Consider the following 26,138-nt stretch of genomic DNA (forward strand, 5'->3'; position numbering starts at 1 on the left):
AAAATATTGTTTTGTAATTAATCTTAAGGTATTATTCATTAATTAATTGCTAATACTAAAGATTTGTTTTTTGTTAAAAATTCAACTATTTTGTTAAAAAGACATTCTTTATTATTGAAAGATAGATAATTTTATTTGTCTTTTTGGATAGAAATTTCATTTTTTATGGCAGAAAAGTCATCTTTTTAATTCGAAAATTCATTTTTCTTGGTCAAAAATGACCCTATTCTGTTCAAAACTCGTCTCCTTTATTCAAAGTTTAACTATATTTTTTTTAAGTCTTCCTTATGGATTAAAAATTCATAAGTAGTGGAAAATTCATTAATTCACGGTAGAAAATTAATATTTTGTACTTTAAAATTGATTAATTTAAATTTAAAAATATACTATTTTGCTAATAGTTCAACTATTTAGTTGTAAATTCAACTGTCTGGTTGAATTTTCTTTAAATTTGAAAATGTATCTATTTGGTTGAAAATTCATCTTTATCGGTTGGCAATAATCTTTTTGGTTGAAAATTCAACTTTTTCAGTTGATAATCGCTTTTTTTATTTATAAATTTATATTGTGGGGATCAGGGAATACAAAATAAAAATATCACCTATAAAATATTGAACTGTCTAAAAGGCAATAAATCCTTCCACTTCAATTCTTTCTGGAACAAGAATTCACCAAATGGTTCGTGCACTGAATGGAATTTGATCAAATTCCAATAGAGAATTCTCTCGAAGTCATGTGCATTAAAAGAATTTATTTTGAAATTTATATTTATGAGATAAATGCATTCTCGGTTTGGATAAGCAATAATTCTCTCTTGGTCGAAATAAAAATAAAATTATCTTATGTATTATGGAAATAAATAATCTTTAAGATATACTTTTACCCACGTACATCCAAAATGGGAAATGATCTGAAGGAAGTTGTTTCCGGCTGTTAAAAGAGAAGAAAAAATAAAACAGTAAATTCGTTTCGTGTGGTTATTAGACAAGTTCTAGAAGCGATCGCGGAACTCGGATGTGGCAAGTACTCTCTCGACCATTCACCTTTCAACAAACTGGACCACCGACCTAGACGGAAATAAGATACGCAAATAAAACATTAATCAGATAGATTTAAAGTACAGGCCTTGGACTCAACAATATTGACATTATTTGACACTTTTTTATTAGCTAACATACTATTTTGATACTATTTCGAAAAAATAACTATAAAGACAATATTTTCTCAGAGTTAGGTCAAATATGTTGAAAGTTTTTTACTAATTGGATAAAAAAATAATATTTTTGCCATATCAGCGAATCAAAATGTATCAGAAAATTGTTTCAATGGCTTATGAGGCACCGTGACTAAATTATTTAAAGTTTTTTCCTGAATTAATAAAAGTAGTTCAACTTTCTACTAAGTGAATGCTGATATTTTTAAATCAAGAAAAGAATTTAATTTTGAATAGTCGTATTTTTAACCAAAAAATATAAACATACTACCAAAAGAGATAAATTTTCCAATCAAAAAGATGATATTAACCAAGAAAGTTTATTCAGTCAATAAAGAAACAAGATTTTATAAAAAAATGTTTAATTTTCAATCCATAAAGATGAGGTTTCTGCAAAACAGTTGAATTTTCAGACCAAAGAAAAGAATTTTCAACAAAACACATTAATTTTTAAACAAATAGTTGAATTTCCAACTACAAAATATGAGTTTTCAATTAGTTTTCAATAACAAAAAAAAGCGAATTATCAATCATTTAAATTAAACGAAAAATACAAATTTTTACATAATAATTGAATCTTCAACTAAATAGATGAATTTTTAAGAACGAAGAATTATTTTTCACAAAATGAGATTAATTTTAAAGAAATTTTTAATAAATTAGAGCTAAGAAGTCGAATTTTTTAGCAACCAGTTGACTTTTAAACCCCAAAACTGAATTTTTTACTAATTGAATTGAACTAAAAAGGATAATTTTTTACAAAACAGTTGAATCATTAACCAAAATGATAAAATTTCAACAATGAACAATAATCTTCTACCCAGATAGACGAATTTTTATTAAAATACATGGATTTTCTACCAAATAGTTGAATTTTCAACTTAGAAAGGACAAATTTTAAACAAAAAAAGGACTAATAAAATTCTCCGGTAAGAAGAAAATTCTAACAACATGGTTTAATTTTAACTCAAGTAGTTTTATTTTTCTAACCAAATAGTTGAGTTTTCAACAGAAAAGTTCATTTTCAAAAAAAAAAAATGGAACATTTAAGCATTCAACATAAACGCAAAATTTAAACTAAAATTATGAATGTTCAATGAAAAAAATAAACTTTTAAGAAAGTAATTCCACCATAGAGTAGAATATTCGAGATAAAAAGATCAATTTTCTTCGAATAATGTAATAGTTGATATTTTAATAATCAAATATTTTTATTATGAAACAAAAAACTGTTGGGTTTAACTGAAAACAGATTAATTTTCATTCAAACAGTTGAAATTTTAACAAAAAAATGAATTTTCCACCCAAAAGGTGAATTTGCAAGTAAATTGTTAATTTTTATAACTAATTGTTAAATTTTCTAGCCACAAAGGACGAATTTTCCATATAAATTAAAAATTTTTAATCTAAGAATATGAATTTTCTCAAAAACTTACTTTTCAGCCCATCAGTTGAATTTTCATTTAAAAAAATAATTTTTAACCAAATACTAAAGCAATTTTTCGACTAAAATTATGATTTTCAATAAAAAAAAAACTTTTAATAAAGTATGTTAACCATGAAGTAGAATTTTCATTAAAAAAGATGAATTTTCAACGAATAATGTAATAGTTGACATTTCAACAACAAAAAGCGAATTTTCCGCCAAAAAGGCTGATTTTTCAACTACGCTTTTAATCTTTCCAACAAATCGTTGAATTTTCAACAAAAAAATTCATTTTCAAGCAAAACAGATTAATTTTTAAGCGGACAGTTCCATATTTTAACAAAAAAAGATTAAATTTCTACAGAAAAATATTAATTCCGAACCAAATACATTTAAACAAAATAAATAGTTGAATTTTCAACCAATAAGGTTAACTTTCTGCCAAAATAAAACGAATTTTCAATAAATTACAAGAGTTTTTAAATCAATATTTTGAATAATGAATGTGATGTTAGTCCAAATTTTGTTTGATTAATTTTTAGTTTATGTTCTTTTCTTCACAACATTTTTTTAACTCAATAGTTGCATTTTTAATCTAAAAAAGTCGCTTTTGAACCAAAGAAGAAGTAGTTTCGTTTTCGTTTAATCCAATCCAAGCCATCCAATCAGTTGAATTTTCAACAAAATAGTTAAATTTTCATTTAAAAATTGATTTTTAACCAAAAAGGAACTAGATTTAAAAAATATTAGGAAACTTCAATTAAAAAAATTAACTTTTAAGAAAGTATTTCAACTTTGAACCATGGAGTTAAATTTTCAACTTAAAAATATGAATTTATAAGCCAAAAATACATAATTTTTTACAAAACAGTTTGGTTTTGAACCCAAAAAAGTGAATTTTCAAGAAAAAATTTATTTTTCAACCGTAAGAGATTAATATTAAAGCGGACAGTTAGATTTGTAACCAGCATAGATTAAATTTGTATCAAAAGACATGGATTCTCAAATAAAAAAGGTGAATTTTCAAAAAATAGTTTTTTTTTTTAATTTTGGTCAAGAAACCTTTGTTTTAAATCAATTTGTGGAATTTCTAATTTTAAAAGGATATCTAAAAACATTTTAAAGTATTCTCAAAATTGTCAAACAAAAATCTTGAATATTTTAAAATAATTTATTAACTTTGAAGTATTAAAAAAAATGTTAAGAAAAAAGTGAATCATTTTAAAAGATATTTAAAAGTTCAAAAAGAGTTTTAAAAAATGGATTTCTGAAGATATCGAAATATTTTAAAGCTTGTTAAGGATTCTCAATTGTTTCAAGATAATACAAAAATCTTCTTACTGTTCTTGGGAAATTTTAGATGATTTTTTCTTTAGACAAATTAATTTTAAGGCAATTTTTAAAAACATTTCCAAAATTTTCAAAAAGAAGAGTGGAATAATACGAGGCCATATTAATTTTGGAGGACCTAAAAAACATTTAGGAGAAGTTTGAATAATTTTGTAAGATGTTTGAAAAATTTGAAAATATGTAAAAAACAATGTAACCAAATTTTGATATTTTTAAAGATTCCGAAATAAAATTTTGAAGCTTTTTAACGGTTTTGAAAGGCTTCAGGATAATAAAAAAATTCCCAAAATTCCTGGGAAATTTTAATTTACTTTTTTTATTTTTGGTTTAAAAAACTAATTTTAAAAGGATGTCTGAAAATATTTTAAACTATTCTCAAAATTGTCAAACAAAAATCAGGAATATTTAAAAATATTTTATTAACTTTGAAGTATTAAAAAAATGTTAAGAAAAAATTGTATCGTTTTAAAATATATTTAAAAGTTCTGAAAGCGTTTTAAAAATAATTAAAATTTCAAAAAGAGTTCAAAATTTTAAAAAATGTGGATTTCTGAAGATTTCGAAATAATATTTTAAAGCTTTTTAAGGATTTTTAATTGTTTCAAGATAATACAAAAATCTTCTTACTGTTCTTGGGAAATTTTAGATGATTTTTTCTTCAGACAAATTAATTTTAAGGCAATTTTTAAAAACATTTCTAAAATTTTCAAAAAGAAGAGTGGAATAATACGAGGCTATATTAATTTTGGAGGACCTAAAAAAAATTTAGAAGTTTGAATAATTTTGTAAGATGTTTGAAAAATTTGAAAATATGTAAAAAACAATGTAACCAAATTTGATATTTTTAAAGATTCCGAAATAAAATTTTGAAGCTTTTTAAGGGTTTTGAAAGGCTTCAAGATAATAAAAAATTCCCAACATTCCTGGGAAATTTTAATTTACTTTTTTTTATTTTTGTTTTAAAAAACTAATTTTACAAGGATATCTAAAAACATTTTAAATTATTCTCAAAATTGTCAAACAAAAATTAGGAATATTTAAAAATATTTTATTAACTTTGAAGTATTAAAAAAATTTTAAGAAAAAATTGTATCGTTTTAAAATATATTTAAAAGTTCTGAAAGCGTTTTAAAAATAATTTAAATTTCAAAAAGAGTTCAAAATTTAAAAAAATGTGGATTTCTGAAGATTTCGAAGTAATATTTTAAAGCTTTTTAAGGATTATCAATTGTTTCAAGATAATACAAAAATCTTCTTACTGTTCTTGAGAAATTTTAGATGATTTTTTCTTTAGACAAATTAATTTTAAGGCAATTTTTAAAAACATTTCCAAAATGTTCAAAAAGAAGAGTGGAATAATACGAGGCTATTTCATTTTGCAGGACCTAAAAAACATTTAGGAGAATGAAAAATGAAAAAATTTACCAACATTCTTGGGAAAATGTAATTTACTTTTTTTATTTTTGTTTTAAAAAACTAATTTTAAAAAGATATTACGAATATTTCAAAACAAATTTTGATGTATCAATAGCTATTGAACGATTGTATTGCTATAGCTTTTATTTTTTTAAACTTAAAATGGTTTGAAATGATATAACTTAGAAAATTGAAATTGATTCATTCTTCCATTGAGAACATTGGAAACGATAGCGTGGATTTATAGTTTTTAGCAAAGTATAATAGTTTTAATTAAAAAATGTATGGTTTAACTGCCTTTAATTTCAAATTTTGCAATTGAAAAGTGTGAAAAACGTCGATCTTTTACGTGTAAATCACTGATCGCATCAATAAAAAAATACTGAATTAGTTTAGATTTATTTTCCAAAGTATAAAATTCAAAAGAATTTCACTTTCAGTTCTTTAATTTCTAGTTCAATTTTGGTTACCTCTAATGAACAAATTATCAGCTTTAAGAGTTCGACATTTTTAATTTCAAAGAATTCCTTAGTTAAATTTCAACGCTGGGTATTGAAAAGAAATTAATATTTGGATTAATTCTCAATCTAATTTCTTAAATTTAAACAAAAGAATTGGTCCAGAAGGAAGCTGCGTCCCGGAAAATCTCTCGAGGTGAACGCAGTCGCACACGCAGTCGCAATGTGACTTTCGTCATGTCGTTTTAAGCAGTTTTAAGGCGTGTGACCGTGACTTTTCAGGTGTGGCGAAATAAGTTTAGGTTGTTGACACAAAATAACATCTCCGTTATTCCCTGCAGGGGCAAATTTCAGAAATCCACGCTAATCGGTTCTACTGTTGTGCTTTGAAGAAAATAACACCTTGCAGTTCCCAGGACGGAAGCTGCAATTTCCTTATCCGTGATCGTTCTCATGAAATCTTCCTCACGATACTTGTCTTCCATTGCGATTTTTTCGGGAGATACGCTTTATTCTGTGCCAAAGAGGATTTATAATTAAAAATCACAAATTCCATTTTCTCGACTAGAAAAATCTCATCTCGCAATTGTTGTCTTCCCGACAATAAATTGTAGGGGATGTATTCGCAAATGGACTATGATTGCATCGATTCAGGCGTGTTTCGGTGCATCGACCGCGCGAGTTCAGTTCAAGTTTACCCAGAGTAAAATTTAATCCAATTATCAAGAAAATATCTTCCTTCAGATTCTGTAAATAATTATTTATAAATGGATTAGTGATGAAATTAGTTAAATATCTATTCGTTGACTGTATCGTTTGTTGAATCAGTAATACATCTATTTGAACAAGGCTGATTTATGGAAAAACTAAGATCTAATATTGTTATCAACTACAAAGTTTTAATGAGATTGTGATAGATTTTATTGAGATTAGACTGAAATTGAGTTAAGAATCGTGAATTCGAGAAGAAAGTAAAATAATATTATAATAGAAGAAAATGTTTAGTTGTTGTGCTTGTACGAGACCTTCCAAGTTAGAGACTGAGGAGGCAAGATCAGATGAAACTTCGGATTCGGATGAGGACGACTCGAGTCTTGAAGATGAGGAAAAGTCCGAGAATGGCGATGCTCAAAATTCCGATGATGAAAAGCCCAAAGAAAGGGTGGAAAGTGTCGAGAAAGTCGAAACTAAAGTTCACACAACAGAAAGTCCTATTCACGAAAATGAAACTCCACAGAAAGCTTCGGTCGAAGAAGAAAAAGAAGTACCTGCTCCATCAACAATGGATGATTCGCCAATTTTGCCGAAATGTCCTCTCGAAGAAAACGTTAATCCTGATCAGATTGATACTCAAGAAGAAACGGATGTTTCTAGCGCAGAAAAGGCCGGAAGTGAAGATGAAAGTCCGGAAAGTAAATCAAATTCTGGGTCAGTTCTTAATCTCTCTGATTCATTTGTTCCTACACCAGATTCGAAAATTGAGGATCAAATTCTCACACGAGAAAAAAGTCAAAGTTTCGAGGATGAGGAACCCAGTCCAGAAAGTTCATCGAATACTGGCTCAGTTGTTCATCTGCCTGCTACTATAGTCAACGAAGTCACGAGTCCGGAAAAAAATTCTACTTTAAAAAATGAGCTACCAAGTCCGGAAAATTTTGCTTCGAGTCCAAAAAGTGGAAGTTTCGAGGACGATCGTGAAAGTCCAGAAAGTACATCGATTACTGGCTCTGTTATTCAAATGCCTGCTATAATCAAAGACAACGAAGTTCCGAGTCCTCCGAAAAGTTTGACTCCCGACAATGCTTTGATTCCACCTCCTGAAAGTGGAGATTTTAATTTACCTTCTGAAGGTGGGGACATTATTCCACCTCCCGAAAGTCAGGATTTTGGATCAGGTCCTGAAAGTGGAAGTTTTGTTCCACCTCCAGAACTTGGAGATATTATTTCCCCCCCTGAAAGTGGCGATTTTTTGCCTCCACCGATGATTGAAGATATTTCTTCTCAAATTGGGGATATTTCACCTCTAGAAAGTGGCGAATTTATGCCTCCTCCGATGATAGAAGACATTTCTCCTCAAATTGGGGATATTTCACCTCCAGAAAGTGGCGATTTTATGCCTCCTCCTATGATAGAAGATATTTCACCTCCTCAAATTGGGGATATTATTTCACCCCCTGAAAGTGGCGATTTTATGCCCCCTCCTCAAATAGAAGATATCTCACCTCCTGAAACTGGAGACAATACTGAACCTCCTGAAACCTTTATTCCACCCCCTGAAAGTGGAGATTTTATTCCACCTCCCGAAAGTGAGGAGGATTTTGAATCAGTTCTTGAAAGTGAAAATTTAATTCCTCCTTCTGAAAATGAAGTTGTTAGTTTTCTTGAAGATGGGGCTGGAAGTTTTGTTCCTCCTCCCGAAAATGAGATTATTATTTCGTCACCCGAAAATGGGGTTTTGAGTCCGCAAAAAAGTCCAACTTTTGATAGCGAGGTTCCAAGTGCGCAGAATACCTGGACTTCTAGCTCAACGGTGGAAGAAAAGCGAGGAACTGAAATTACAAAATTTATTGGAATTCTGGGAAATGTCAAGCGAGAAAAATCACCGTTGCATCACGCACCTGGGTATATTGAAAGGACGGTGGATGATGGTCCAGAGGAAGAGGGGGACGATTCGGTTTTTGAATCTTACCCTCCACCTCCTCCTCCTGAAATTGATGCCGATGCCGGTAAAATAACGACAGGTATATTTCAATTTGGATTTTTTCAAATTAAGTAAGATCGTTTTCTTTCAAATTTAGATTAAAATATTTTCAAAAAGGAATTCTTTACTGAAAGCAGACTTCACACTCGTTCCCTTATTGCAGCCATTTTTTTGTTTTAAAAATTTTCATATTTTCAAACCAAAAGCTTACTATTATATTTTTGGTTCAGAGTCCATCTATTTCGGTTGAAATTTTATTAATTTGTTCAAAATTACATTATTTTCTTAAAAGGTCAGCTTTCTTGGTTGAAAATTTAACTGTTTTGATGAACATTCATATTTTAGTAGAAAAGTCAAGTTTTTAAAGTAAAAACGTATCTTTTTTAAATGGAAGTTAATTATTTTCATTTTAAAAGTCTACTATTGTATTTTCGGTTGAGAATTTATCTCTTTTAGTTTAAAATTCTACTATTTGGTTGAAAACTTCATTACTTTGTTGAAAGTTGAACTACTTTTTTCATTTTTTCTGGTTGAAAATTAATTTTTTCAATTTAAAATTGAACTGTTCCATTTTTTATTGAGAATTGATTTTTTCTAGTTCATGATTCAACTGCTTGGTTAAAAATTGAGGTATTATTCTTAAAAATCCGTATTATTTGTTTGAAAATTATTTTTTAACTGAAAATTTATCTGCCCCATTTTTTGTTGAAAATCCATCGTTTTTAATTGAAAATCCAACTATTAAGTGTTTAATTTAATAACATTTTTTAGTTTAAAATTTCACCACTTCGTTGACAGACGAACTTTTTTGTAAAAAATGCATTTTATTGGTTGGTTATTTAACTTTTTTGTGGAACATTCGTGTTTGATTAAAAATTAATTTTCTTATTTAAAAATTAAAATAGTCCATTTTTGGTTGATATATTTGATACTTTTTTTGTAGAAAATTCAACTGTTTGATTGAAAACTCATGTATTTAGTTAAAAAATTGTCTTTTTTCGTAGAAAATAATCTTCTTGGTTGAAATTTGAACTAATTGAAGATACTGAACTATTTTGTTGAAAGTTCGTTCTTTTTTTCTTGAAAATTAATGATTTGAACTGATAAATTAACTATTAATTTTTTTTTTAAATTGATCATTTTTAGTTGAAAAGAAAACTATTACATTGACAGTTGAACGACTTTGTTAAAAAATTATGTTTTGGGTTTCAAATTCAACTTTATTTTGTATAAAATTCGTCATTTTTGTTTGAAAACTTAATAATTCGGTTGAAATTTTATTTTGACTCTTGACCTCTTGTCCTTTTTGTTGAAAATTTCTCATTTTTGTTCAAAAGGGAACTATTTAGTTGAAAGTTAAATGACTTTGTTAAAAATTTATATTTTCGGGTAAAAACTCTTTTTTTTGTTTGCTGAAAATTCCTCATTTTTTGTGATAAATGAACTTGTTTCGTTGAAGATTAATCTGTCTTTTCTGGTCGAATTCAACTGTTTTTTTATTTCAAATTAAAATATTTTTTGATTGAAATATCAATTATTACCTTTTTTGTTTTGAATTTAACTTTTTTTGTAGAATTTAACTGTTCTTTGTTAATATTATTATTAATCTCTTTGTTTGAAAATTGTTTTTTTATATTGAAAATTAAATGTTAAACTAAAAATTTAAGTATTGTATTTCATATTGAAAATTGATCTTTCCAATTGAAAGATGAAAAATTTAACTGTTTGTCTTTTTGGATAGAAAATTTATTTAAAAAAGAAAATTTAGTTCAAAATTTAACTATCTTTATTAAAAATTCAACTGCAAATTTTTGTTCCAAGATTTAACTGTTTGTTTAAAAACGCAGCGGTTTTTGATTCAAGATTAATTTTCTTCTTTCAAAATTTAACCTTGTGATTGAAAATACATCCTTGTAGCTTGGAAATTTAGCTACATATTTGGTTGAAAATTAACTGTTTATTTAAAAAATTTTATCTTCGGTTTGAAAGTTCAATAATTTGCTTGAAATTTTTAATCTCTTGAATGAAAAATTTTTCTTTCTGGAAAATTCACATCTTTTCTTGAAAATTCGCCTTTTTTGTTATAAACGTAACTGGGTAAGAATTACTCTGTTTTTGTTCAGTACTTAATTATTTTGTTGGAAAATTCGTCTTTTTCGGTTGAATTTAACTTTTTTGTTATATAAAACAAAAATCTTTTTTGTTTGAAATATTAACTATGACATTGTTTTCAATTCATCTTTTTTTGTCGAATATTCAACTGTTTGTTGAAAATTTATTTTTTTAGATAGAAAAATCATTCTGTTGGATTGAAAATTTATCTTTTTCGGTACAAAAATTTTTTTATTGAAAATCCAACTGCGTTTTAAAAGCATTGTATTTTTTGTTTGAAGATTCAACTATTTGGTAGAAAATTAGTCTCTTTTGATGGAAAGGTAATGTGCTTTTGGTTAAAAATTCAACTATTTTGTTGCAAATACAATATAGTTCCACTTGTAATCGTTAAGCAGTTTCATATTGAATTCAATATGGTATTCAATCCAATATTAATTTGGATTCAAAAGAATTTATTCCTCTTTTTTCGTGAAAAATTATCTCCTATTTTGAGGGCTAGCTTTTTGGGCTGTGAAGTCTGTGACAGATTTTTTTTTTTTATCAATTCTGACGAATGCATGGCATCTATAAAATTGATTAACTAGAGATTAAACAAAAGAATGAAATTGAAATAAAATACGATGAAAGGTGGCTCATGAAAATTGAATTTTTCAATTTGGGGACAGTGCCACCACCTATTCCCAGATGGTTGTCTCAAGAGGACGAGGATGAAAATATTTTCGAGGGATATGGAGGGATGCAAGAACCCCCAGCAACTCCAGTCGCACGTGACGAATTAGCCTTGAAGAGGCACAGGTTTTTCTCAGACTTGTTACAAGCAACTCAAAATTCTGCTGAGCACAGAGTGAGCTTCGACCCTCTGGGAGCGAGGGTTTATCCTGGTTAGGCCTCGTTAGAATTTATCATTTATATCGTCAATTTTAATCACATATTATCATTTTATTTATTTTTCATTCTTTATTCAGGCACCTCTTCGGATAAGCGATTAGTTAGAAACTTTTATCAGGAAAAGCCTGAAAATTAGGGAAAACTTAGGGAATTTTGTTTGACAGGTAAAATTAATAGATTTTAAAAAAAGTGGCTTTTCTAATGAAAAGATCATTAGTCACTTTTTTCAATAAATTAGAAAAGGTATCTCAAGGGTTATCGGGGTGGCGACTTGACCGGGAAACCGGGAACTTATTTGAAACGCCGGGAAGTTAGTTCTTATCCTAGCCAAATTTAAGTTTTCATTATTTTAATAATTTTAGTCAATTTAGAAAAGTGATTTCTACTTTATCTACAGTTGCAGAGCATATAAGTGAAAATGATTATCGTTTTTATTTTAGGACAAAAATTTTCCGTAAAGAAATATAATTTCACTTGGAACAGGGAATTTTTTACATGGAACCGGAATGTTTTATAGAATTAGAAGACGGATTTAGAAGAAAGGAGTTTAAAAAATCCCTGTTCCAAGTTAGAATTCGTCAGAATTTAAACGTTTCTCATTCCGAATTTTAGAAAAAGGAAGTACTTCAAGTAGTTTTTAGAGTAAAAGTAGTATTTTAAAGATGAATCGTTAAAAATGTAACTACGTTGTTGAAAATGAATTTTTCAACTAAAAATTTAACTATTCCAGGAGAAAATTTCGCTAATTTTCTGAAAATCCTATTTTTGTTTGTTGAGAATTAGATTTTTAACGGAAAATTGAACTTACATTTTCGGTTAAAATGTTATATTTTTTAATGAAAATTTAACTGTATGATTGAAAATGGATATTTTTCATTTAAAAATTAAACTATTTTTTGAAAATTTATATAATTTGTCGAAAATTGATTCACTTTTCCAACTGAAGATTCATAATTTTAGTGGAAAATTGATCAGTTTAGTTTAAAATTGATTTGTACAACTAAAAATTTATCCGAGTTGAAAATTAACCTTTTCTGGTGCAAAATTAAAAAAAATCGTTTAATTAAAAATTCATTTATTTCGTTGAAAATTCACGTATTTTGTTTTTAAAAATCGACTTTTTTAGGTAGAAAATGACTTTGAACTTTATTGAAAAATAAACTCTTGTTACAAATAAACTTGTTTTTTCTTTGGATGAAAAGGAAATCATTTACCGAAAATTGAAATATTTTATTGAAAATTTCTTTCTTTTTTGGTTCAAAATAATATTTTTTTTACTGAAAATGAAAACACTATTCCAATTAAATATTTTATCATTTTAGTTGAAAATTCATTGTTTTGTTTGTACATTCATTTTTTACAGAAAAATTAATTAATTTTGGGCTGAAAACTGATCTTTTTTTAGTTGAAAATTCTTCGTTTTTGGTTGAATATTTATTTTCTTGAATTAAAACTTAAATATTTAAATTTTGGTTAGCAGTATATCTTTGTTAGTAGAACATTATTTTGTTTTTGTTAAAAGCTCAACCATTTCAGTCGAAGTTTCATAGTTTTAGTTAATATAGTTTAAAAGATTATTTTTTTACTGAAAATGTAACTATTCCATATTCGGTTGAAATTATTATTTTTTTTCTAGTTTAAAATTCAACTATTTGGTTAAAAATTTGTCTCCTTTGATTGAAAATTAAACGATTTCGATCAAATTATTGTATGTAGTTAAAAAATTGTATTTTTTGTAGAAAATTAATCTTTTTGGTTAAAAATTCAAGTATTTCAGTTAAATATTTGTCATTATAGTTGAAAATTCGTCTGTTTGGTTTAAAATTCCAGAATTACAGTTGAAGATTCGTAATTTTATTTCGTAATTTTATTTTAAAATTAATTCATTTTGCAATTTTCTGCTCTGTTTATGTTAAAGGATGCTCAGAATGTCCGAGAAAATTAAAAAGCTTGTTCCGGAAAAACCGGGAATTTGAAATCGTCCGATGGATGGCCACTCTGGTTATCGTCTATTGAATTGAGGCCTATACCTATTTCGGAATTTTCTTGAATGCTTTTAAAATATTGTAGGGTATTTTTAAAGATTACAACAAATTTTTTTATAGATTTCATTATTGTTAACGGATTTCAAAAGATTTCAAAGATTTTAGGATATTTAAACAAATTTTCTAGGAACTTTCAAGAGCTTTAAACAATTCCAAGAAATTTCAAAAGATTCAAAAGTATTTATAATATTTTAGGGTATTTCAAAAGATTCCAAGAGATTTTGAATAGATATTAATAATTGCAAGTGATTCCAAAAGATTTTACAGTATTTTAAAAATTCTAAGACATTTTTCAGAGCTTTAAAAAGTTACAAGTGATTTAAAAAGATTTCAAATGATTTAAAATATTTTAGAGTATTTTAAAAGACTCCAAAGGGTTTTTAATAGATTTCAATATTTTGAAGGTATTCTAAAGTATTTAAAAAATCTTAAGGTATTTTTAAATCTTCCGAGGAATTTTGAAGAGTTTTAAAAAGTTTCAAGGGATTTCAAAGTAGTTCAAGGGGTTTGAAATATTTTAGGAAATTTAAAAGTCTTCAAGAATTTTTTATTAATAGATTTCAGGAATTTGAAGGAATTCCAAAGAATTTGAATGATTTTAGGGCATTTAAAATAATTATAATAAATTTTGAGGAGTTTTAAGAAGTTTCTAAGGGGTTTTAAATGACTTAAAATAATTTAGGTTGTTTTAAAAGATTTCAAGGAATTTTTAAGAGCTTTAAAAAGTTTCAAGGGAATTTAAAGGACTTTAAATATTTTAGGGTATTTTTAAAAATTCCAAGAAATTTTGAAGTGCTTTACAAAATTTTAATTAATGTTAAAGGATTTAAAAGATTTTAAGGTATTTTAAAAAATTCCAAGGAATTTGTAAGAGATTTAAAAAATTTGAAGGCATATTGGAAGTTTTGAAAGGATTTTCGATATTTCAGAGAATTTTTAAGAGAATAAACAAATTTTTTTGTGATTGTAAATAATTTCGGAAGGTATGGAACTATTTTAAGATGTTTTAGAAGATTCCAATTAATTTTATAAGGCTTCTGTGTATTTTAATTAATTTTAAAAGTTCTGAAGTTATTTTAATATACTAGCTTCCAGATTTTCAGGAAATATAATTTCAAGGTATTTCAAAAGATTTTATATTTTAATAGATTTTAAAGAATTTTTTTACAAGAAGAGAAGGGTTTTTGAGGTTTCCAATATTTGAAGAAATTTTAAAGTTTAAAGGCAAAATATTTGTATGAATGTGGAATCAGCCCTGTATTCTTATTAATTTATCCTAAATTATTTTTAACTTTTTTGAATTTTGTGGAATTCTCTTCGAATTTTTAAATTCAATGGAATTTGGTGAGTTATTTTTACTTTTTCTTTAATTTAATTTGAATTAAATAAACAAATAATTTAAAAAATTTTAATTTGAAATTTATGTCTCAATTACTGAATTCATCCAATTACTTTGAATTTCCTGAAATTTATTTAAACTCATTTAAAACTTACTGAATACAATTCATGCTTTAAATTGTTTTCAGTTAACATAAATTTTTATAAATCTCTTCAAATTCTTTTTTCTTTAAATTCACTCAAAATTTAATGAACACAGTGGAATTTTTTCAATTAATTATCTTTAAATTCATTTTATTCTTTTGAATATAACTTTAATTTTTTTGAGGTCTTATGAATTTATTCTCGATTCGTTCAACGTAACCGAAAATTCCTCTAAATTGCATCGAATTCTTTTAAATTCTAAAGAACACCTGTCACTTTTCCACTGTTTAAAAAAAATAGACGTAGCCATGAGAATAAAAAATTAAAAGACTATAAATTTAAAACTGTTTTATTTTATTTATAAAAGATTCTGCATAAAAATGTTAAAAGTTTAGCATTTTCGACTTTAAATATTAAAGGTCGGAGAAAATAAAAAACTATTCAGCAAAATTTGAAAATGAACTTTTAAGGCCTTTGTTTTATAAGATTATTTTAGAATAATTTTCATATTTTTACGTGTTTACATGTTCTGCGAGGCGAATTGACACCGACGCAGATTTCATAGGTGGAATATGGTTTTCGCGGCTAGTCTAAAAATATAATGCTATATTCCAACTTCTCGCATCACTCGAATTTGTCTTTTAGTCCTCCGACAGTTTCTGGAAAGTTAACAAGCGCAACATTTCCAAAAGTAAATTAAGAAGTGTTTCTTGAATGGTAAAAATCATTTATATAGCACAAGGTTTATTTACACATGTTCCAGATCTTTTCCATCCGAAGTTTTGAAAAAAGTACCACTTTAAACAAAATTATAATTCAGATTTGAATTCGGCGAACATGTGTTAATTTATTAAGGATATTTAGCTTTGAGTTAAATTAATAGTTAAAAAAAGACCCTGAAATTTCGAGAGAATGTTTTGAAAATTCTGGTGTGGTTACAACATAGTGATCTAGTGGCTGTGAATGTTGACATAACTATTTATGTGAGCATCTATATTTAATTCGGTTCGAATTCTGATTTCTCGTAATGTGGTAGTGCGTTACAATTTTATAATAATTGTTATATTAATCGCAGGCCTCACAGGACTTTTTAAGATTTTAGGGTGTTTTTAAAACTTTTAAGGAATTTTTAGGAGCTTTTAATTTGAAGTGTTTTAAGGAATTTTAAAAGATTTCAAGGATTTTTAAATTACTTTCATTAATTTGAAGTTCCATGATTTCATAAAATATCACGGAATTTTATGATATTTTAGTTCAATTTAAAGAATTTATTCATGAGAAGTGAGGTATTTTGTAGGGTTTTAAAGATTTGAAGAGATTTGGAATTCACCCTGAATTCTCTTGAATTTTATGAATTCACTGGAAGTTTTTTTAATTCACTTGAATTTTGATGAATTTACTCTTTTCTACATAATTCAACGCATTTTTCAAATTTTTAAACGTTTTAATTTAATTGATCCTGCGGATCAATGGATAAAATGATTAAAGAATTTGAAATATTTTAACGTATTTTCTTTTCAAATTCCTTGGCATTTTCAAAATCTTTAAAAAATTTCAGAGGAGTGTAAAGGATTTAAAATAATTTGGATTATTTAAAAAAAAATACAAAAAAATTTTGTATTTGTTTTAGTAATTTAATGAGATTTAAAAGGATTTGAATTAATAGGGGATATTGTAAAAGATTTTTAGGCATTTTCAAGTTCTTTAAAAAGTTTGAAGGGCTTTCAAAAGATAGCAAAGGATTCGAAATATTATAGGAAGTTTTAGAAGATACCCAGAATTTTTTTTATTTATTTCAGTATTTTAAAGGCTTTCAAAGATTAAAATATTTTCGGGTATTTTAAAAGATTCTAAAGCATTTTCAAGAGATTTAAACAATTTCAAGGGATTTCCAGGGGTTTCAATAATTTTAAGGGAGTTTTATATTTTATTGGATTTCAAAGAATCTTTCGCCAGGCATGAATAATTTCGTAGGGTTTCGAAGATTTGAAGACATTTTCAAATATTTTTTACTCTTCATTTGTAATTTGCCATGAATTCTTATTAATTTATCCTAAATTCAGTTAAATTTTTTTTAATTTTCATTCAAATCTACCAAATTCAATTATTTTTTCCATGTTTTTATATTGTTTTCAATTCACTTGATTGCTTTTTAAATTTCTTCTCATTTGTTTTAAATTTCTCTAAATTGACTCAAAATTAATTGTAACTAATCAAATTTTTTTCGATTTTCAAAATTGTTTCAATTCATTGAATTGATCTGAATTTACCTTGAATTGTTTTGTAATCATTACTCACTTCTTGTGTTAGAAATTAGTAGAGTTTCAAATATCAATTTCAAATTCAATTCTACCTAATTCGGTGCATTTTTTTTTAATTAAAAAAATTATTTAATTGATCCTGAAGTCTATTAACCTCGCCTTGAATACTTAGGCATTTCATAAAATTCTTTGAATTCTCTTGAATTTTCGTAAGCTTATTTCAAAATTACTGAATTCAATTAGGTTTTTTTTTATACTATTTTTAGTCATTTAATTTTTTTTTAATTCATTTTCAGTTTGACGGAAATCAATGGATTTTTGTGTTCATTTTTAAACATTTTTCTCAATTCATTTGAATGTAAATTGAATTGTTCAGAAATCTTTTGAATGTATCCTGAATTTATTCCCCCTTAAGAGTGACAAAAAGTACCCTTTGGTCCCTAAATTTGACCCCATAGAGACTGTGAGGCCTGTAATCCCTCTCTTATTTTTAATTATTCAATTTATCTTCCGTTTTCTCAATTTTTTGTGTTTTTGATGAATGCTTTAAGGGGCTAGGGTACCTTGGAGGCAATAGAAAATCGAATTTTTGTATGTCACATTTTTTAAAAGTATAACATTTCAAAAGTAATTGTTTTCACTCGTTTTCTAGTTTTGAAACTTTAAACGCGAAACCACGTTTTTAAAACGGGACCCGCGATTTCTCAACAACGGTTTATCCGATCGTTACCAAATTTGAACCAGTTATTCCAGATATCATTCCACGAGGATTAAACAATCGTTTTTTATTGTTATTTTTTTATGAGACAAAAAACGAGCGTTTTTTTTTACCGAAAAAATAAATCCAGTGCTGTGGCATTAGGGGCCCCGTTTTGCGCCTTTTTTTTCTTGGACTATCCGGAGAATGACCGTAACTCAATAAATTGTTTATATTTTTACATGAAAAAATTATTGAGAGAAGTTCAAATATGTGTACATTGAATGTCATAACATGTGTGCTCATAAAAATAAAAGTTAAAAAAAAAATTACGAAAAATCGATTTTTCAGGGCGTTTGTTGGACCGGGAAACAGCGAAATCACCGGGAATTTTATGGGACCGGGGAAAACCAGGAAATGACAGTGAATTTATTTTTTAACCGGGAATTTTACAAAATTTTTAGAATAAAAATTTTTTCCAACTTTGATTTCAACCAGTTTTAACTAATTTCCCAACCTGTCATTTTTATAAATTATTATATCATGTAGTTTGGAATGCTTAATTCGAAAATCTTTCACTTTAAAAATTTTCCATGTTAGATTTTTAATTTTTAAGCATATATTTTAATTTAAAGAATTTTAAAATTCAGTTTTACAGGTTAAAAAAATTAGATTTTTTAAAATCAAAGATTTTTTTAAAAACACAGGGTGGCCGCCGGACCGAGAAACTGGGAATTTTACGAATTTTCGGAAGAAAAATCTGCCTAAGTTTGATTTTAACAGTTTTAAAATAATTAAAGTGAAGTTTTGAGGATTTAAACAATAAAAAATCCGAAAGTCTTGATAAGAATTGAAATTAATGTATCATTTATCCCGATAATTTTATTTTTAAATAAAAATCTGCATGATTGATCAATAATGTATTTTTAATTCAGATTTTCAGGTATTCCTTTCTATTATTTTTTTATATCAAATTTAATAAATAAATTTATCAATATATTATTTATATTAATTTTTTCAGCTATTAACAATGTAAACGTGCGTTTTACTATTTTCAACTTAAAAATAAACCCATAATAATATAGTAATAATTAAAGGTTTTTATTAATTTAAAAATATTGTGAGTCTAAATTATTTAATTTTTATCCCATTTAATTGGAAATTTCTTAATGTAGAAAAAGAATAAGTATTTAATATTTAGCAATATTTCACTGTTCATTTAAGACGAGTAAATTTGAACCAAAAAAAATTTGAAACTGAATTGTTTTACATAGAAAGTTTTGAATCTTTAGATTTTCGAAGAACTTTGAATCTTTTAGCGTTACAACTTTAATTGTTCTACTTGAAAATTGTTTAATTCATAAGTGAAATTGGTCAATTTTGACGCATAAATAACAATAGAACACTTATTATTTGTAGAAAAAAATTTGAATAACTTTAAGAGATATGTAGAAGTTTTGAAAAGATTCAAAATTAATTAAAAACTTGAAATTATTTCAAATAATTTAAACGAAGTGTGTGTTCTATTGTTATTTATAAATTCAAAATTATTTTTTTTTTAATTTCCAGAATTTTTTAAAAGTTATAGAAAAAATCTAATTTATTTTGAAATATATTTAAAAGTTCGGACAAAAAATTCAAAAATTATTTTGAATTTTAAAGAATTTTAAATCACTTCTAGATTTTTCAAGATTTTGAAATAAAATTGTAAAGCTTTTGAAGGATGCCTAGACAATTTAAAATAAAAATAGTTTAACTTCTAATGTAAGAACTGTTAAGTTAAAAAATTATTTTTCCATTTTTAATGTGTCTAGCTTAAAATTACTTAAAATAATATAATTTTGAACATTTTTAAAGTTCCTTTCTTGATTCTTTAATGTAGACTATTGAAAATGTGAACGTGGATTTATATTTTTGTAACTTATTCTGAATCTTTCAACTCTATAATTGATAAAAGTTCTAAAATTTGCAGTTTATTTACATTTCACTTAAAACTGTTGAATTTAAAAGTGTTAGTGTTATCAATTTAAAAGTGTAAGTTAGTATAGTTTGATTTTTTAAATATCATTGACCGTGAAAAATGTTTGCGAATCGGGAAAAAACCGGTAAATCACCAGGAATTTTTTTCTTCGATTAAAACGGTCACCCTGATTTTTTTTAACGTTAACCTACCTGACCCCATTAATTACTGATCTGATGTGGTCAGCTCGAAAGTTGTTTGGTACTTAATTTGTTGTTTCGTTTCTTTGGACATGAACAGGTTGCGAGTCGGATGACAGAGAAGAACACTTGGAAGAATTGGTAACGAGATTAGAAAACGTAACGAGAAGATTGGAAAGGGTGCCAACACAAGTAACCCCTGAAACTCAGGAAATAGCAGTTCAAACTAAAACTCCGTCTCCGGAAAAATCCCCGTCTCCGGAAAAATCCCCATCTTCGAGGAAATCGGAAAAAGAGAGTATTTCTTCTGAAGATCAGTGCTCACTAGGTTCCACCACTTCAATTTCTTCGACTGAATCCTCAATAGTAGAAGTGACCAACATGTCGGTTGCTGGTTATGAGGACATCGTAGCTGGTCCAGTCAGGGAATTTTTGGATCTGAGCCGGAAAATTGGGGGAGATGTGGCTTCTCATAGTCAGCTGGTAGAAAAAGCTTTTCAGTAAGTTTTCAATTTCTTCGATTTCTATCCATTGCTTTTGACAGGATGTCGATTCACCTGGAAAACCTGCAATTGTCAGGGAATTTGTTTTCAATTCAGGGAACTTTTGCGAGATCGTTCTTATTTTTTTTTAAAATTTTAATATATAATTAAATAGAATTTTCTTAATTTGTAAAAGTAGTTTTATATGGATGGATTAAAATATTTTCTTCAAAATTGTAACTATTATATTCTTGCTTGAAAATTGATGTTTTTTAGTTGAAGATTCTACTGTTTGGTGGCAATGTATGTTGTTTCTTGAAATTTCGTTTTTGGCTGAAAAATCTTTTTTAGTTGAAAGTTCGTCTTTTTTGTCGAATTCAAATGTTATTGATTAAAAATTAAATTGTTTTTAGGTTGTAAATTTAAGAACTTGGTTGAAAGTATCTTTCGTTAAAATATTGTTGTAGAAGATTAAAAGTTGTTGTTGATAATTTAAAAGCTTAATTGCTTTTTTTATATTTCTTGGATAAAAAATCGTTTTTAGATAAAAATTCTTATTTTTTATTGAATTCAAATGCTTTTGATTAGAAATTTCAAATCTTTTTCTTTTTTTTTAAATTCAAGAACTTGGTTGAAAGTTTCTTTCAGTAAAAATTAACTTATTGGTTGAAGATTCGTTATTTTAATTGAAAATTAATGTGGTTTGTTAAAATTTCGTCCTTGATTGGTAGAAAATTAATCTTTTGGGTAAAAAAAATTATCTTCTAACTTAATATTTCAACAGTTTGATTGCAGTTTTTTCCTTTCTTGACTGAAAAATATTTTTTTAGTTGAAGGATCGTCTTTTTTTATCGAATTCAAATGTTATTGATTAAAAATTAAAGTATTTTTTCGGTTGTAAATTTAAAAACTTGGTTGAAAGTTTCTTTCGTTAAAATTTTGTTGTTAAAGATTAATCATTTTAATAGAAAATTGATCTTTCTGGTTAAAAATTAAACCATTTTGTTGAAAATTATTTTTTTTTTGTAGGAGAAAGTTAATTGTTTAGAGTGAAAATTTAACTAATCCAATAATAATTCCATTATTGAAGTTGAAAAATGATTTCTTTGTTAAAAATAAATCTTTTTAAACTGTCTTTTCTGGTTGTAAAATTAATCTTCGTGGTTGAAAATTCAACTCTTTTGTTGAAAATTCTTCTTTTAGGTTTGAATTCATCAGGTTTGGTTGAACATTTTAATAGTTTGTTGAAAACTTGATTATTTTCTGGAAATTTCAACTAATTTGTTCAAAAGTAATCTTTTTTGGCCAAAAATTCAACTGTTTTTTTTTTAATTTGTATTTTTGGATTGAAAGTTCATCTTTGGTAGAAAAGAACTCTTTTTTGGTTAAAAATTGAATTACATTGTTTAAAATTGCATTGCTTTGTAAAAAGTCATTGTTTTTGAATATTTAACTAGTAAAAAAAAGGTTTCATTAGAAAATGCGCATTTCTTTGGGTTTAAAATTAAAATTTTTTGTAGAAAATTAATTTTTTTTGTCATAAAGATTCAATTATTTGGTTGAAAATTAATTGTTTTGTTGAAAAATTTAATTTGACCTTTTCGGGTAAGAAATTATCTTTTTTGTTGAACATTCATATTTTCTGGTTTGAAATGAAACTTTTTCGTAGAGAATTCATATTTTTCACTTGATCATTAAACTATTTGGTTGAAAATTAATTTGTGTTGAAAAATTCACTTATTTTAATTGAAAGCTCATCTCTATGGTTAAAAATGTAACATTTATTTCTGATTAAAAATTTAACTATTTTGTTGGAAATTATTCCATTATTCTTTTTTTGCTTAAGTTTTGTTTAGATGCAAATTGAAGTATTTAATTTGAAATTTTTTATTTGTAAGGTAATTATTCTTTTGATTGAGAGTTTTTCTTGTTTGGTTAAAAATGCACATTTTTGGTTGAAAATTAATCTCTTTTGGTGTAAGATTGGGGTTTTCTTACAAATTCCTATTTTCGTTTTGCAAATTAAACTGAAATCTTTCTTAATTAACAATTCAATTATCTTGTTGAACATTTGTCTTTTCGGGTTCAAGTTAACTTTTTTTTATGTCAAATAAAGTTGTTTTGGTTAAAATGTCAACTAATAAATTTTTTCTTGAAAATTAATATTTTTTTGTTTTTGAATTTTTAGCGGATATTTCGTCTTTTTTAATTCAATTCAAATGTTTTTCATTAGAAATTTAAGTGTTTTTTGTGTGGCAAATTCAAGAACTTGTTTGAAAGTTTCTTTCGTTATAAATTCATTTTTTGGTCCAAGATTCATCATTTTTATTGAAAATTCATCTTTTTGGGTAAAAATTAAACAATTTTTTGACAATCTTTTTTTTATATTTAGAAATTCATTTTTTTATGTTAAATTTTAACTAATCTAGTTCAGTATTTCTTTATTTAAGCTGAAAAATCATCTCTTAGGTTAAAAATTAACTTTCTTAAACTGAAAATTTAGCTTTTTAATTTTTGGTTAAAAATGTTCCTTTTTAAATAAAAAATTTATGCATTTTGTTAAAAATTCATTTTTTCTGATAGAAAACTAATCTCTGGTTAAAAATTTAAGTATTCCAGTTAAAAATTCATCATGGAAGCTGCAAATTTATTATTGGTTATAAATTTAACTATTTTGTTGAAAATTATTATTTTTTATTTTGAAAATTCCATTATTTGGTTTAAAATTGATCTTTTTTGGTAAAAAATTATTATTTTTAATTAAAATTTTCTCTTGTTTGGTTAAAAATAAAAATTTTTAGTTGAAAAGTTGAAATATCAACAATGAAAGTTCAACTACTTTTATACAAATTAATTTTTTTAAAGATTCATTCTTTTAGTTAAAAATTCGAATCATTTGTTAAAAATTTGTTTCTTTTTTATGGAAAATTCCCTTTTTTTAGCTGAAAATTTAACTATTCTGTGAATTTTTGATATTTAAAATGAAAATTGATTACTCAATTCAATTAATCTTTATTGGTTGAATTCGACTGTTTTTTATTAAAAATAAAAATATTTTTGTTTAAAAGTCCATTTTTTTGGTTGAAGATAAAAAATTTTAGTATAAAATTCATATTTATGTTTGGTTGAAAACTCATCTTTTTTGTTGAAAATTTATTTATTTTCTTAAAAATGCTTTCTTGGTTGAATTTAACTGTTTTTGATTTAAAATAAAAATATTTTTGTTTAAAAATGCATTTTTTCGTCGAATTTTAGTATAAAATTCATATTTATTTTTGACTGAAAACTCATATCTTTTGTTGAAAATTCATGTATTTAGTTAAAAATTCTATTTTTTTCGGTATACAATTAATCTTTCTGGTTGAAAATTTATCCTTTTTAGTTAAAGATTCAACTATTTGGTTGACACGTCACATATTATTTTTTTTGAATGCGTTTTTTAGTAGTCTTTTTTTATTCTTCTTCGTTGAAAATTTATCTTTTTATAAAACTTTTCAGAATCCCAAAATAGCTTCAAAATATTATTTCGAAATCTTTAAAAAAATCCATCTACAGTTATAAAAAAATTAACCTTTTCACATAACTAATTTAAATAAAACTTAAATATTTATATTTTAAAATTTCTTTTTAATATTTTTAAATTTTCTCATAAAAATAAAAAATTAAAAATTAAAATTGTCCCAGGAATCTTAAGAATTTTTTTTATTATCTTAAATTATTTCGAAATCTTTAAAAATCAACTTTTTTTTTAACGGTTTAAAATTAAAAATTTTTTGAAATTATTTTCAAAAAATTTTCCAAACTTTAAAAGGAAATAACAAAATTATCATTATCTAAAATGTTGAAACTAAAATTTTAATTAATTTTTTTTTGTGATTTGATTTCGAAGAATTATCTAAGCAATAAACTCATTTTCAAAAAATGTTGGTTATCTAGTTCTTTACTCCTACCCTCTAATTAGGATCTTGATCCTAGACGTTAAAAATAAATAATGTTTAAATTGTGCATCATGGTTTTTAAAATTGCATCATTTTAATCTAAAGTGCAAAATTAAAAATTTGGAAAATGATGGTATTGTTTTTAAAGAGAAAAGATTCTTATTATAGGAACGATTTAAAAATATAAAAATGTTCTATTCAACTAAATTTTATTTCCTATCCGACTTTTTTTATATCTCACTATGAAGGGATTTCCACTGCCCTAAAAGTATCAAATTAACCCTTAAACGGCCAAAACGCCACTACCGGTACACTGCTTTTCAACGGCCAATAACTAAGACTATTCGACACTAGAAAAAATTGAGACACATATATTTTTATTACTTAAGATCTCCTCTTTCCGACGGTGCCAATGAAATTCCTCAAAAAATTTCTTATTATCCCAAAATGCAGTTTAAACAAAAAAAAAACGTGATTTTTCGTGCCTATTTTTTTTTTGTGAACCATTTTCCAAAGCTTTTCCAGTCAGTAATTAACCTGGAATCTCACTAACGGGTGGAATAAATGTCTAAACTTTGAGAATCCATGGTTCAAAGATCGATTTTTCGTTTTAGTATTTTCAAAATGGCGTCTTAATGACAAAATTTTTGTGAAAACATTCATGAATTTTTTTTACAATAAACGATGCGCTTTTCGGAAAAATCATCAAGAATAAAAAGTTCTTGTAATCAGCCAAGAAATACGTCTGAATTTTTTCGAAGCGTTTTGAGCAAAATTTTGGATTTTGCATATGAACAATTTTTGCAAAATTCCAAATTTTGCTCAAAACGCTCCGGAAAAATTCAGGCGTATTTCTCGGCTGATTACAAGAACTTTTTATTCTTGACAAATTTTCCGAAAAGCGCATAGTTTTTCAGTAAAAAATTTTCATAGTTCTAAGCATCGTGTAAGAGTAAAATGATTCACGAATATCTATCGTCCGTCTGCCGCAAACAAAGTTTACTTTGGCCAACTATCACCAACGTGGAGGTCGACGAATATCGATAGTCTCTTTTTTTTAAAGGGATTTTATATATTTTTTTTACATTTTTTAATTTTTTTTTATGGAGAATTTTTTTCATTTAAGATTTCAATCCGTTGAAATCATTTTGATCCTGCTGTTTCAGAATGTAATTTTGAGAAACAATATAAGCAGCAATACATGTTGCAATCAATTCAAAATCTAGTAGTCCTCTGGCAACATTGTTCATTATTACATAATGCTCTTGTTCGTGATACGTATCTGTGAGTTTCGAAATCACCTAGTTTTGATTGCGACAAATATTTCCTGCTGATTTCTTTACAGAAATTTCCAGGGCAAACTTTTTCTTCGTTACTTCATGAAAAAACGTGATTTGGTTCTAATTTTTTTTGAGATGCTGTATAGTTATGGAAAACAGATCTATATGATACATTCGGTCTGGGAAATTCCGATCCCGAATTCTCGTCATCTGATGAATCATCTCC

General features: G+C 26.0%; 1 protein-coding gene across 2 annotated transcripts in view; it reads left to right on the forward strand.

The window, feature by feature from the left end:
* The window catches only part of LOC117168284 (adenylyl cyclase-associated protein 1), a 66,150-nt gene that overhangs the window by 1,389 nt on the left and 38,623 nt on the right, over positions 1-26,138 (forward strand). Inside the window, exons 1-3 of one of the 2 annotated variants that reach the window (XM_033353804.1) lie at positions 7,913-8,604; positions 11,345-11,560; positions 20,313-20,712. In XM_033353804.1, coding sequence (XP_033209695.1) covers positions 7,917-8,604; positions 11,345-11,560; positions 20,313-20,712 — 1,304 coding nt within the window. In that variant the 5' untranslated portion in view covers positions 7,913-7,916. Of the gene's footprint in view, positions 1-7,912; positions 8,605-11,344; positions 11,561-20,312; positions 20,713-26,138 lie in introns of those variants that run through there. The other variant, XM_033353805.1, reaches the window with a different exon arrangement.

Source organism: Belonocnema kinseyi, chromosome 2 (assembly GCF_010883055.1).
Source record: "Belonocnema kinseyi isolate 2016_QV_RU_SX_M_011 chromosome 2, B_treatae_v1, whole genome shotgun sequence".
Lineage (NCBI taxonomy): Eukaryota > Metazoa > Arthropoda > Insecta > Hymenoptera > Cynipidae > Belonocnema > Belonocnema kinseyi.